Below are 14,841 nucleotides of genomic sequence, written 5' to 3' on the forward strand. Positions count from 1 at the left end.
TCTATGTACACTATGTCCTCAGATCAACCCACCAGTGGGATTAGATGTAGTCTACTGTTAGTGTTACATGTCTGTTCTCTGAAGCAATAACAAGATTATGTCAGTACCAGTAATTGGCCAACAACTGATGGGCATGTTAACCCCCTCACTTCCTAACCTAACCTCCTATTCTATAACTCAGCGTTATTCTCTCTCCTTCTTTCGCTATCTCTTGCCCCTCGTCTACATTGTTCTATTACGGATCTATGATTACAGTTTTTACTTGCTCATCACTTTGTGTTGTATTTTTCAGTCTTTCTTCTCTTATGAGCTAAAACGTGTGAACTGCGCATTAAAGCCAAATTTTAAAAGTACAGGAGCATTTTAAATATTCGGGAATATCAGAGTTAGACGTCTTAAACCTGTAACAAGGGTTAATATAACAAATATTCCCTTTTAGGTGTGTGCAGTGTGTAAGTTGAGCTTGTCTTGTGATGCTGCTGCCACTCGCACGTTCCCTTCCATTTTGTAAAGGGCTGGCTCGCTCGGCGCGCACTCGCTCTGCTCTCTAATTGGCGCGGGCACGCTGGCGAGAAGGTGGAGGCTCGGCTCGTCGGGAGAAACTTGTGCGGCCGGAAACTTTGACAAACAGCGTCCAATGTCGGTCACTTAGCGGCGGGCAATTCCAAGTGTATGCTGTTGTCGAACTCTCGCCATGTCTGACGAGGGAGAAGAAAGCGACGGCGGCGAGAGAGCGCACCTCTCCGACTCTCCATCCCCGTCTCTGTGTCTCCCCCGCGGGTCTCCGTCCCCTCAGCGGCCCCTGGACTTCTTCTCCTCAGCCTCCCCGCTGCTGGACGACACGGACCCGCCGTACCTCGCCTCCCCGGAGTGTCTTCACCCCTCCCCAGAGAACCGGGACCCCGAGGACTCCCCACGTTTTACGCCGCCAAAGTTCCGCGAGCGCACCGGGGATTCCGGCTCACCGTTCCCCTCGCGGCGGGATGTGCCGGTGGACGCGGTGTACGACCGCCACGATGACCCCGTTCCCAAGTGGAGAGGACGAGGCGCCGCGACCGCTGAGCACTTGCAGCACCGCGGGCCGAGACCCCAGCGGAGCCCGGAGCCGCCGGACCACGGGAACCATCACATAGTGGAGCACATAGACACCGAGCTCAACTCCGAGAGCCGGCAAACGTGAGTCCCCCGTTTTTACAATAACTTCCATTCACCCAATACAGAGACATCACCAGTAAAGTGACTGTTCCTCGGCCTTGTGTGGTTCGTGTAATTCAATCTGCAATGTGCAGTTGTGCAAATAGGCCATTGCACTTAGGGAAATGGAAAACTGTTCTGCAGGTGGAGAGAAGCAGGAGCAAATAATCCACCTGGGATGTCAACAAATCGAGGCCACTTCTGGAGAGAGGAGAGTAGAGCCAGCAGGGTTTTTACTGAGCCATTCACTGGACTGTACACCTTTCTACCAGTGAGGCAACTGTACTGGTGACCCTCACTTGGAGCTTTCATATTAGACACATTCACATTAACTGAGTCATAAATTAACTGGTGTTGCTCCTGTAACTTGTGAAATTCACTATCTGTATCAGAAATGTCTATTATAACCTATGAAATGCAATATTTTGTACCGCACATTCTATAATAACTTATAAAATGCAATATTTGTATCATGAACGTTGTGTTTAGTTTGTCTGGGGCTATTTTCCTCATGTCCTTCTGTTCAGGTGTGCCAGCCTGAATAAATGAATGTGTCTTCAGGGGTTTGCTACTACAGCCCCCATGTCCTCTCTGTGTGGAGAGGCAGCCTTCTGATTGGTTCCGGTGCATGAATGCATTAGCAGGACTCAACGGGGATTGTGTGTCTGGTTTTTGTGTGTTAACGAGAAACCGGCTTGCATAGTACATCCCCACAATGTCAGACTCATCACACACACACACACACACACACACACACACACACACACACACACACACACACACACACACACACACACACACAGACATTCAGAAAATCCCTCACTGGGAATCTCTCAGCCATTTTTTCCCCTATATAATCTCTTATGTGAGATAAGTGCTCACTGTTAATTTGGTGAACGCAGACCATTGCAGGAAACATCCTTAGAGACAAAATCAGACATAGATTACGAGACTTAATGGAAATTCATGTAGCAATGGATAGATGGATCAGATATTGAGGATGGCAGGCCTCAGTGCTGGGGCTTTGATGTTCCCTAGTCTGTCTCTTTGATACACCAGCGTTGAGCTTTGTATGGAAAAGCAGCATGTGCTCTCAGTGAAGCCTGACCAGGCTAAATGCTGGGCCGGTGTGAAAGAGGGGGTAAGAGAGGGTGAACGTGCCTGTTTCTCATTAACAGCGAGATATGGTGAGCATCTAAAGCTTTGATCTTAAAAATTGGCAATTTACTGCTTGACAGTGTCTGAATGTGTGTGTGTGGACTGGATACAGAGGGAGAGCTCAGAATGTATGTCTTTCAAGTATTCTGCTTGTGCCTGCGCACTGATAAAGTACTAACTCATTAGTCTCTGTAAATATTCCTGCTGAGGGAAAACTTGTCTTTCACTCGTTATCCTCCAAATTTGATTCTTCCGCTGTTCTTTTTGTCAGGTTTACCAGTAAATAGCCACATCTGCTTGAGTGCATAAACAGATTGCAAATTACAGCAGTGAAAAAGTAAACTTACAGATGTAATGGGATATTCAGTATATTCTGAGTATTTTGTTTACATTTTTATTACATTTTCAGTGCATCTGGAGTAATAAGTTCATCACAAAAACATTTAATGAGCAATTTCTATTTTTTCATATTCATTGAATGGAATGAAATTGTTATCGCACCTATTTCAGCCTCTAGAAGAAGCATTTCTCTACATGCCATTTCATTTCAGATTGACAATAGAATCAGTACATTGTACTATAGGATTGATATCCCATTTGCATAGCTCAAGTTAATAACGCTTACATTGTACAAGTAGCCGATTGTGTGTCAGACATTGTGGTTCTCCAAAGCACCTTGACACAAATTGAACTCACCTAACTCAGTGAACTGAAGTAGGAACACCTTTGTGTTTCTTAGAGGAGCGGCCTCTCTCAACAAGAGGCTTTTTCACATTGTACGATCAAATTGCAGTTGGAATCACCAGTATAGCAGTGATTCAAGATGCCGTCTCTTTTTTCTGACAGTTTTGTTGTTAATAGGAGAAGGAGCTGCTCGCTCAGACAGGCTCTCTGACTGATCTGCAGCAGCCTCTGACTTGGATGCACCATCAAGAGCACGAGAGCTGTGTAGACTGAGCAACAACTGCAGCAGTGTGGTTCAGGGGCGAAATAATGTTGCATATATCATAGTAAAATCCTTCAAATAATGAATTAACAGTATATATAAAGGAAATGTGAGAAGAGCTATCTCTACAATCCACTGCAGCTTCAGTGACTCATTCTCCAGTCAAAGTCAGTCAATCATACCAAACGAAAGGCCCAGATATATTTTGTCATGTTTTTAGGAGGGGTTAAATGTGGGTCAATACTGGACTTAGAGTCAACACACAGGAGAAAAGACTCTAGTGGGATGGGATGGATTGTTGTGTAGTTGTATTTTGTAGTTGGGGCTATTCTAGCTGCTGCATGATATATAGTGTTCTTCTACACCCGTATGGGAAATAAAGTCTGGTGAAACAATGATAATGTTATGAGTCCTTAAGGTTTGTGTGTCCTATGTGATGGAAAATCACTCACACTATATAAGCAGACATACAAATACACAACCACTCCCTCTCTCATTCATATTTCTTCTCGGTCATCACGTTGTCTCTCTTTCTCCCACTCACACAAACTCTATCTATCCATCTCCATTGTGTCTCCTTCCTCCTGTCGCTGTGACTGTAATTCCTCACAGAAATGATGTGGGTAAATTCTATTTCAAATCAGAATCACAAACAGTCAGAGATGGATGGAGAGGAAGATAGAGGGAGATGGGAGATGGCAATTCATTACCTGACTATATGGTTATCTAAGTGGGCTGGCAGCCAGACTGTCCCCTCATTTATAACAAATCCTTCAGATGCTTACAAAGATGCTTTGCTTACAGAGAGAGAGAGAGAGAGAGAGAGAGAGAGAGACCATTGATTGGCAGCCAAAGGCAAACACAGCTGATTGTGTAGATTGAAAATCAAGAGCCACAGACCTTCTAATAGCACACTTACAAACATACTTTCTCTCTCTCACAAACACTTGCACACAAACTTGCACACTGATTCACACTCTACCAGAGGGCTTTCTTCATCGTCTCGATTCCACAACAACCCCAGGGAATATTTTCACTATGAACAGGTTTCCATTTTAATCTTTTCGATTCAATGTCCAATGTTCAGCCTTCTATGCACACACATACACACACACACAAATGCAAAAAAATAGCCTGAATTATAAATGACCTCACCTGTTTTTCTATTTTGATGGCAGGTTTTATGATGAGATTTGACCTCCTGTTGTGTGTGAGGTCACTGCACCAATTTAAATGACACAAAAGTGCAGAATTGCATTGAGAACCTTTGGGCTGTCTTTTGTATGGACAAAATAACCAATTATTATTCTAAAGTTATCCAATTTGGCAATTAGCTTTGATCCCTTTTAGTCCACTCAGTAAGAGTCCGAGTCGATTGATATCATTTTAGCATTTTATGAATTGAATCAGCCAGTTTGAATTGGTTATTGCATTGTGGGAAATTAAACTGTTCTGGGCCTTTCCACCAAACACCAAGACTCCTGCTTGTCATTTCAGAGCTCACTCATACCCAGCACTTTTTGCTCTGCACCCACATTGTCATTAAATTTGTCCAGCTTTGGAGAAAAAATAGCCTTTCTTGTATTGTGGGGGTCAGAAGGTCAGACCAAACAGCAGATGCAGACATCAGGAGGGGTCTTTGTGTTTCTAAATGGATGTATTTTGCGGTAACAGCTGTGATTACCGGGGGCTCTGAGGAAGATGCAGCTAGTTATATTTTACAAGTCCCTATTGGTGCGGAAGATTTTTACCCTCTCTGTCCTGCTGGGATGTGATGGGGTGTAAAAATAGGGCCTCCACTCGTGAAGAAAATCAAATGATGACATATTGTACATAGTAAGAGATGCATGTGCATGTCTCTGTGCATGTATGCAATGATTGATGAAGACATATCCAACCATTGCACAAGAAGACTCTTTTATGACCACTGACTAAAAGTGTACGTTTGTCATGCCAGAGCAATTAAAGGTGACGGCTTCATCGCTCCCTTGCCAATCAGAGCTGTTGACCTGAGATGGCCCCGCAGTGCGCTTTGACCCTCGTATTGATTCATTGATATGGAAAGATCTGAAAATTGACAGATGTAGATGACAGATGTGTTGGTGTCTCTGAGGTCAGAGGGGAAGTCTGTGTTAAGCTCTGCTTCCTGTGGGCCACTGACGACTTTGTTTGCCTTGTCACACATAAAACTAATGATACTGTCTTGTCCTCTGTCCTCCATCACTCACTTTTTCATCTGCCCTTGTATTTAATCTCAGGTGTGTTTCTCTCCATCTCCATCAATTTAATCCTTGTTCTTTTGCCTCATGTCACTACCAGGGTGGAAGCCATGCATCGCCGCCACACCACGGTGAGGGAGAAGGGGCGTCGCCAAGCAATACGAGGCCCGGCCTACATGTTCAATGAACGCGGCTCGCCCCTCACTGCGGAGGAAGAACGTTTTCTGGAGGCTGCTGAATACGGAAACATTCCGGTGGTCCGCAAAATGCTGGAAGAATCCAAAACGCTAAACTTCAATTGTGTTGACTACATGGGCCAGAATGCTTTGCAACTGGCAGTGGGCAACGAGCACCTAGAAGTGACCGAGCTGCTGTTAAAGAAGGACGGGCTGGCTAGGATCGGGGATGGCCTGCTTTTGGCCATCTCTAAGGGTTATGTTCGAATCGTCGAAGCCATTCTCGCCAACCCAGCCTTTGGCGGAGGTCTCCGGCTGGCTCTGAGCCCCCTGGAGCAGGAGATGCGGGATGATGACTTTTATGCTTACGACGAGGATGGAACGCGTTTTTCGCATGATGTCACCCCCGTCATCCTGGCTGCTCACTGCCAGGAGTACGAGATCGTCCACATCCTTCTGATGAAGGGGGCGCGCATCGAAAGGCCACACGACTACTTCTGTAAGTGTTCAGAATGTTTTGAGAAACAGAAGCAAGACTCGTTCAGTCACTCGCGCTCCAGGATGAATGCTTACAAAGGCCTCGCCAGTGCAGCTTACCTGTCGCTCAGCAGTGAAGACCCTGTGCTGACTGCTCTCGAACTCAGCAATGAACTGGCAAGACTGGCCAACATCGAGACGGAGTTCAAGGTGAGGGGGTCTCGATGTCCTTCTGTACATGTTGGCAGATATTTAACTTTTTCAATCTACTACACTTTACTCTCTGTAAGGAATAACCTTCCTTATGACACACACACACACACACACACACACACACACACACACACACACACACACACACACACACACACACACACACACACACTACTTTTTTGGAATTTTGGTACGTTAGCAGATTTAAATCATTTCATCACCTTCGATGTAATTACAATTCTGGTATCATCACCTCCCATTGTATTCTTTATGGCTTTTTCTCTGAGTTTTATGCTGAATAGGGAAATAGAGCTGAATGAAAATGTCAATCCATCTTTGCCAACGTTTCAACTGATTCCTGCCAATAATTTAACTGAGTCACTAGACTCTCGTCTTGAATGGATTTCTCAGCATGCGTCCAGCTTTTTATTATTCTCCTGAACTACCTTTTACCGAGGCAATCTTTCCTCAGATTGTGGTGAAATAAGAATTGTGCAGTGGGACACTTGATGGAAAATATGAGATTTTTGTGCACTTCTATGGAGAAAAAACGATTGCATACCATATACTGCAGCCGCTCAATCGAAACCCGCTTCCATCATAATGCTGGCTGTGAAAAACAATAAGATAGGGTGTTTGTGTGTTTCGTGTGTGCGTGTGAAGATTAATTTTAGTTGCTCATGTGTGTAATAGTTATTGATGTTGTTTGAAGTGGCTGGATCTGAGGTCTATGACAGCTTTGACGTATAATAGTCACACACCCCAACACACACACACACACCACCATCTTTGTATCTGTGGCTAAAATTCTATATCTGGGGCTTAAAAAACTAAAATGAAACCTGTGTTCCACATCAGTTGGCTTCATTGAGGATATATTGAGGATAACACATTCATATCACAATATGATTTTGCTGGACTTCTATTAACAATTAAATAGTAAATAATCAACCACTCCTAAAGGAAAGAAGTTAGATAAGGGAGGGACAATTGAACTATTAAAGATAAGCCGATAACACAGACTTCCTGTACTTAATTAATTATATCTTTACTCATTCAGTGTTTTTTGCCATGTATTTTGGGAAGCACTTTTTAACCATGTTTAGATAAGTGCTATACAAATAAAGTTATTATTATTATTATTATTATTAATTCAAACATTGAAGATGGACCTTATTTTTAATTTTTTTGATAAAGGTCTACACCACAAACTTTGTCTTCAACTGTCCACACTCCTTTGTTTTCTGTTTGTGGCAATGAAAATATGGACATCCCTTGTTCTTACAGACAGCAGAAAACCTAAAAAGGATAATAATAGTAATGTTTACTGTAAAATTAGTCATCTATAGTCTATTGTTCAAATTTTCTAGAGAGTTTTCTATCATAATATTCCTTCTCTCAACAGTTTTTACATTTCATTTACTGATCAGTTTAAAGTGCATACAAGGACAATGATTTCATTTTAATGAATATTTATAGAGAATTAGCGGGTTTCTTTGTCATTGCACACTATTATGTTTATAGTTCAGATCATTACAGTAGAAAGCATAATCATGTAATTGAACCAGTAGGAAACAATGGTCTGATAACATTACAATATCCGTCTCTTTGCTCATTTTCCCCCCTTTGTCTTCCCACGTGTCGCTGCATTATTTTCCTAATCCTCTGTTCGTTCCTATCTGTCCTTTCCTCCCTCTTTCTGCCACCTTTGTGTTCGTCATTCAGCTTTTCTGCTTGTCATTCTGTTCCCTGTCTCCAGACAAGTTAATGAGAAGGGCTCACCTGAGGGACCAGAGTTGTGTTGGAGCTCATCTGTCTCATTACCATCTCATTATCACCCCTCTGTCTCCCCATCCCTCTGCGCGTCATCCTCTCATTACGCTAAAACATCAAATATTGTTAAAACAGTGTGATAATAGCCTCACAAAGTTCTGTTTCATGTGGGAAAATCAAATGTGGGGAATGAAAGTCAGGGCATGGGTTGAGGCTTCCTGTCACTGAGAGTTAATGTGGCATCTAAACAAATCCAACAATACTTTGCAATTAATGAAACCTTTCTGACACTAAAGCTTTTCAAAAGCATGAAAATGATATGCAGTCTCCAGCAGTAATGCCAATAACAGCATATTTTAAAGATGCAACAAGTATCAGTGCACATTTCAAACACAGATATCCAAATGTTGTCCCATAATCCTCAGTACAATTATTAGCATTGTTTTCATGATATTTTTGGGGCCATGATTCCTGATGTAATACGATCTAACTGAAGACTGTGGGTGCCTGTGTCTGTTTTATCAATTCAGAATTTGATCAGTTTTGCAGGTCTCTAATAATATTTGTTTACAGTTGTTTTCCTGGAAATAATACTTGAGCATTTTGGGAAATTCACTTATTATCACTTGTACTTTCTGAGCATTAGAGGGCTGATACCACTTTAACCTCCGTACAGTAAGCAAACCGCTGCAGCCAGCAGCATACGAGCTTATCTCGATTGGAAAGATTGGAAACAGCTATGGGAAACAAGGAGCCAACGTCTACCTTCTAAAGTTCACAAATTAATATGATAATCTTTGCAAAGACCTGGGTTTAAAAACGACAGTTTTGGGGTTTTAAACAGGATTATATGCTCAACTATTTCTTGGCAGGTGACAGTAACTCCCTGTTACTGTCTCGTTGTCACTTCATAGCTTGCCAGGTAACCAGGGGAGGCTTCTGGCTGTGGCGTCATACTCAACAACTTGACATGAAAGTGATGTAGAAATCTGCTCATGCAAGAGAGCAAATAAGCATATTTCCCCCAAAGTTGAACTATTTCTTTAATGCCACTTATAATTTCAGAAAACCTAAGCCCATATAAAATGACTGAAAGAAGTCTGAGCATTGAGTAAGACTGTTCAGACACTGTGTAGCTGACATATGTGCTCTTGTGCACCCTTTTAGATTCAAGAAGCTAATTATTCTAATTGTGACACGAATGTTTCCATATGGGTTTGGTTTTCTGAATTAAACAGCTGCCACTACTCAAAAATTTCACAAGCACAACAATGGATGGTAGACACACAGTCACACAGATGAACCTGTGGTCATTGGTATAGATTTCTCCCCTCTTCATTATGTGGCTTTACCCATCTACAGAATCCGATCGGGTGGAGGTTATTAAATCCATACATGTGTTTTCTATATATTTGTGAACTTAAAACTAGTAGCTAATGAAAGTCAACAAAGGCAGAGACAGGGTCTTGGCTGTGCTGGATCCAGGGCCTGGCCTGGGGCATATAAAATTGTATCATCAGCAAAAGAACTGAGAACTATGTTATTTACATATAATTTACAAAGCAGCAGACCTAGCACAGACCCCTGTGGCAACCCTTATCTGATTGTTCGACCATCATCAACAACAGTCTGAATTCTCCCTCTAAGGTGAAACCACTTAAGCATGACTTCATTATATGGACCTATTGAATGTAGTTTGTGGATTAGGATTTGACAATCATTGGTATCGTACGGTTTTGAGAGGTCGATTTAAGAGAGGAAACAATGGCATCAGGGATTGAAACTGCAGCTGTGGCTGTGGCTCAACTGAAAACCAGACTGCTCTGGCTACAGTGTGTGTGAGTCGATAACGGTGTGAAGTTATAGGCTATATTAGCCAATGATTTTAGGATTTTTGCCAAACAAGTCTAGATAAAAGTTGAGATAAAAGACACCACCACTTTGTGCAACAGTGCTCACGAAGTGCTCTTCCGGGATGCTGTAAAAGGTGAGCTATAGATGTGGACAGATTTATTGGTCTTAATGTCTCCAGTGCCAAAGCAGGACCAGTAAGAGATAATATATTATCAATGCCAGATGTTGGCAACTCGTTTTGTTTTAAATCCAGAAGATTGAATTTCTTTTGGTGATGATTTTAGATTGGGTGTCTGACACAGATGACATGACAGTGCTTATTAATGTCAAGGGCAGGAGCTCCAGAGGCTGTTATTATGATATCAATTCATCATTTTAATCTGGGGACTTGAGGAAGATTTTTGGTCTGGTGGGTTTGTCTACAAGTTAAAAATAGATTAGGTTCGTCACAGCTGTCAGACTGCCTGTCCAGATCCCCCATCTTTATTATGATTATCATGATTATTATCATATTGGAGTGCTGCTAGTAGTGCATATTGGATGTTTGTGAGGGGACGGCTAAACGTACATGAAAACGTCCCTAACGGCCCAACATTCATCTAAAAACATCTTACTACTGAAGACAGCCCATCAGTCTCTCTTAAGAGCCTCCGGACACAGACATGCTCACCCTCCACATACCCTTGGGAAAGACAGAAAGAGAGAAAGTAAAGCAAAGGAGGGTGTCCTTTAATTTTTTTAATCCAATTTTTTTAATCTAATTTGTTTTCCCCCGTTCTTCTTTTTAAGCTTATTTAATTTAATTTAGTTTTTCTAATACTCATGGCTAAGGGACAAGCTGAACTGGTGGTGGTGGATGTCCACTGAAGCGCAGTATAAATTATCTCTATCTCCTTCTTCTTCTTCTTCTTCTTCTTCATCCCTCCTTACATTCCTCCCCCCCCCTGCCTTATTTAACACTTGGCTCGTGTCCCCTTCAGTCCACTCATCCAAAACATTTCTCACTCTGCTTCACATTGCTGTCGCCATTTTCCCTCTCCCCGTATTGTTCCCTTTTACTTCATCTCAGCGCCTGAGGTGAAAACCTCATACATTGCGTTGTGATTGGATTTTCCCTTATGCTGTATGGGTTCTGGTGTCTGCGTGCATGTGTTCGTTCCTGATGTGTGTATATGCAAATATCATTGATTAGGAAAGCTCTCTTGCACCTGTACTACCCAGAGGCCCTGCCTTTCCACGTTTCCAAGATTGTTATTGATTTCTTTCACACAGCAGCCAAAAGGTAAAATACACCAAATGCCCCTCTTTCCTTCATCAACCCAAAGGGGCATTAGATGCATGCCACCATTGCTTTACGCCCAGATTTAGCTTTTTAATTTGCAGATAATGATGGGCCTTTTGACTGAACTTATCCAACGTGCTATTTTGTGCAAGTTGTTTTTTTTTCATGTGAGAAATCTAAGCCTGATGGGCCTGATTTTATAATGTTAAGGACATGAATTGCAGCTGTTTGGTTTAATGCAGTGCCGAGACGCACCATCACAAAACTGATGGTCCCAATTCATATTCAAGTCACTGTCCAAGGTCTGGAGGATAGAAGATTTTATTCATGGTCAGCGGGTGCTTCACAGACTATACACACATACTATGTCATACCTGCGTCAAGCGAAACATATGTTCCAAGAGAACTGGCAGTCTCACAAAGTGTCAATGATAAAGATTTGGCTTTTGTTCTTGGTGAAAGTGGGCATTAACAACACATTGTAATGGTATGTTTAAACCCAGTACAAACAAGGCGGTGAATGCGTAATGAGAATCATTCCTTAGGGACACTCAACCTGCCAGAAGCCGCCGTCTGCTTCCCCACTCGAACCAACTGTTGAGGAGGAACACATCAAGGGAGGAGAGCGAGGGGAGGTGGTGTTGGGAGGAGAGAAGGTTGGAAGATGAATTGATTTGGGGGTTGAAACCACAACACTTTGTATGGGAGCAAGAGGAGAACAGGGTAGAGAGGCCTGATGGGAATTGTGCGTTACAGTAAGGTTAATGAAATTATATTCAACATTGGATCCAGTTGTAAAAACTCAATTCAATGTTTGCATTTGCCGTTGGCTCAATAGGACACATAATGTAGAAGGAACCCGTGAAACACAATATCTTTTCTTGCTTGTGCCCATAAGTTGTGATGTTGTAGAGACAAGTAAAAACGTTTGGACTTCGGGGGCTGCGTTGCATTTATTTGTAATTCTCTTAAAATCACATTTTCTTCATAATCTGTGGAGTGCAGCTGCAGCATTAGCTCCACTGCACTAAGACAATCAAGTTTTATGTTTCAATAATGTTTCATTTCAGTTCATAATAAACTGAGGGAACTATCCACTCGCTGGCTCACAGGCAGATAATAGAATTAAAATAGAAAACTGCAAACTCATCACCCTGATGCATCTGTTTCAACTTACAAACTACAGCATTTCATTTTTGATAATTTTGACATTTGTTCGAATTTTGACCTCAAGTGTAAATCTTAGGTACTTTATGAAACCAAAGAAGGCTGTTTGCCACAATGTTTTTCAGTTGCAATAAATTCATAAGCGTTATGAGCGTGCAGCTTTTTATTGTCTTTAATTCCGTTCAATTGATACCCATTTGTTAAATTCTGAAAATGTTTGCAGAATAAAATGCAAATTGTTTTTTCCATCCACTGTTATGCAAATATTGTTCGCCAGTATCTCCACTATTTCCCTGTTAAATCCACAGTGTTCCTTTGTTGCTTCCCATAGGAAGAACATTGTGTTCATTGAATGAATGCACAAGCTTCCTGTGTTCAAACATTTCCTGTTTTATTACATTTTCGGTAATTTTGTTAAACAACGATTTTTTAACTTCTTGGTCTCTTTGGAGGAATGGTCTATTGTCGACTGATCTACCCCTCTGAGAGGACTCTTAATCCTTGATTTATTTTGATATCACTTGTGTTGCTTCGTGTCTTTGTGTAGTTTTCCCGCTATGTGATTGTCGGCCCCTTCTGATGCGCCTCATCCGTGTCCAATTATCGCTGCCTCCCCTGTGCATTTACTCTCTGTGCTCCCAGTCCTCTCGGTCAGTAAAGCTCTCTGTTGTTACTTCACCTCTGATCAGTTTTGTTGGGTTACTCTCATCTGTCTGACTGCCGGCAGCTGGATCACCTGTAAGAGTAGTGTTCTTTTAAAATGATTGCACTCACCTTTTCTTGTCTTGTATCTCCATTTTAGGTCTTGAAAACCATAACTTAAGCAATTACCTTACAATTTTTTGGGGGGGGAAACTAGAAACTAGTCAAATGGACACACACTTCTAAATAGTTTGTGTTGTCGGTCAAAACATGGCTGGAATGAGTTTGATCGACGTTGTATCGACCATGTCTTCTTTTTCTATCGAGGAAAAGTTATTTCGCGATAATTACTTTCAGTGTTTTATCGCCCAACCCTATCTCATGTCATTCAATAAAGTCCAAGTTTAGACAGGTGAGCTCCAACACTGCAGCATCAAGCCTTTACTGGTAATGATAAAATGATTCTTATACAAAAGGTAACTGACGGCATTTTTTACAAGTCAGACAGGTCTGAACAGACAGGACAAACTGAGGGTTGGTTGATGTGAGCCCATCTGAATCTTTTAGGAAGACTTTCAAAACAAGAGGGGGATGATGGTGCATGGTCTGTAACCAGCCGACAAGAAGTTAATGTTTAAATTGTCTTTTAACTCAAGCTTATTTTCTTCCTGCAGAATGACTACCGTAAGCTGTCCATGCAATGTAAGGACTTTGTGGTGGGTGTGCTGGACCTTTGTCGGAACACAGAGGAAGTGGAGGCCATACTGAACGGTGACGTAGAAAACTGCCCCCCAAGGCCCAACAACCGACCCTGCCTCAGTCGTATCAAACTGTCCATCAAGTACGAAGTCAAAAAGGTAAGATGGCAAAATAAGAAGTTATATTTCAGTTGGAGTTTATGTCAAAATGAACAACCTCAAATCTGAACTGAGTTCATGTCTCAGTCCAGTTTCCTCAACAATGACAATGATCTGTCTTAAACTCAACATTAAATGGGTTTTCTGAACAGTTGTATGAATTGCAAGAAGCATTAAGGAAGAATCACAGGCAGCGATATTGAACCATTTAGTCTCTAACAAGCTCTAATAACTCTAGTCCTACATTTCCCACAAATGCTGATAACATGTGTTGGAATACACTCCCTGCCTGAAAAATGCCAGTGTTATCCAAGCTCAGCACTATTGTAATGCAGGATGAACAGATGCTCATAGGTTTTTAATATGCACTGACAGACTACCTGATTTTTTAAAATCTAATATGAGAACTTGTCAGAGGAGCCACATATCCACCCCCTTGCCAAGAGTCGTTTTATTTTATGCATCCTTCGTTTACCCAGGAAGTTCCTTCTGTAATATAATATCTATTGATCAATATAATCCTTCATCCATAGCAGCTAGCTGACATCTCTGTGACGGAAGATAAACTTAAACTCATATAAATAAAGAATCACATCACATTTCAAAGAATTCATATCCAGATGCTGTTTTATTTGGGTTGGTTGCAGATGTTCATAATCATTAACTGCAATGGGCACTTGTTTTTAAATACTGGTTTTGAATACCCCCTCAAATGTAAATCAGGTTTACAATATGCCCCATGATTTAATATTTTTTGAGGAAGATTAACACCAAAACAGTTTTACTGCAGTGTTTTACATCTAAATTTGTGTGTGTTAGTGTGTATGTGAGTGAGCAAGTGTCTATGAGCCATTTTGTGCACATATGCATGTACAGTACTTGT

General features: G+C 41.8%; 1 protein-coding gene across 1 annotated transcript in view; it reads left to right on the forward strand.

Moving 5' to 3' along the window:
- The first annotated feature begins 551 nt into the window (after positions 1-551).
- Positions 552-14,841, forward strand: part of trpc7b (transient receptor potential cation channel, subfamily C, member 7b) — a 45,703-nt gene continuing 31,413 nt past the window's right edge. Inside the window, exons 1-3 of the mRNA XM_035160542.2 lie at positions 552-1,176; positions 5,618-6,380; positions 13,776-13,958. Coding sequence (XP_035016433.1) covers positions 695-1,176; positions 5,618-6,380; positions 13,776-13,958 — 1,428 coding nt within the window. The 5' untranslated portion in view covers positions 552-694. The remainder of the gene's footprint in view (positions 1,177-5,617; positions 6,381-13,775; positions 13,959-14,841) is intronic.

This window comes from Hippoglossus stenolepis, chromosome 7 (assembly GCF_022539355.2).
Source record: "Hippoglossus stenolepis isolate QCI-W04-F060 chromosome 7, HSTE1.2, whole genome shotgun sequence".
Classification (NCBI taxonomy): domain Eukaryota; kingdom Metazoa; phylum Chordata; class Actinopteri; order Pleuronectiformes; family Pleuronectidae; genus Hippoglossus; species Hippoglossus stenolepis.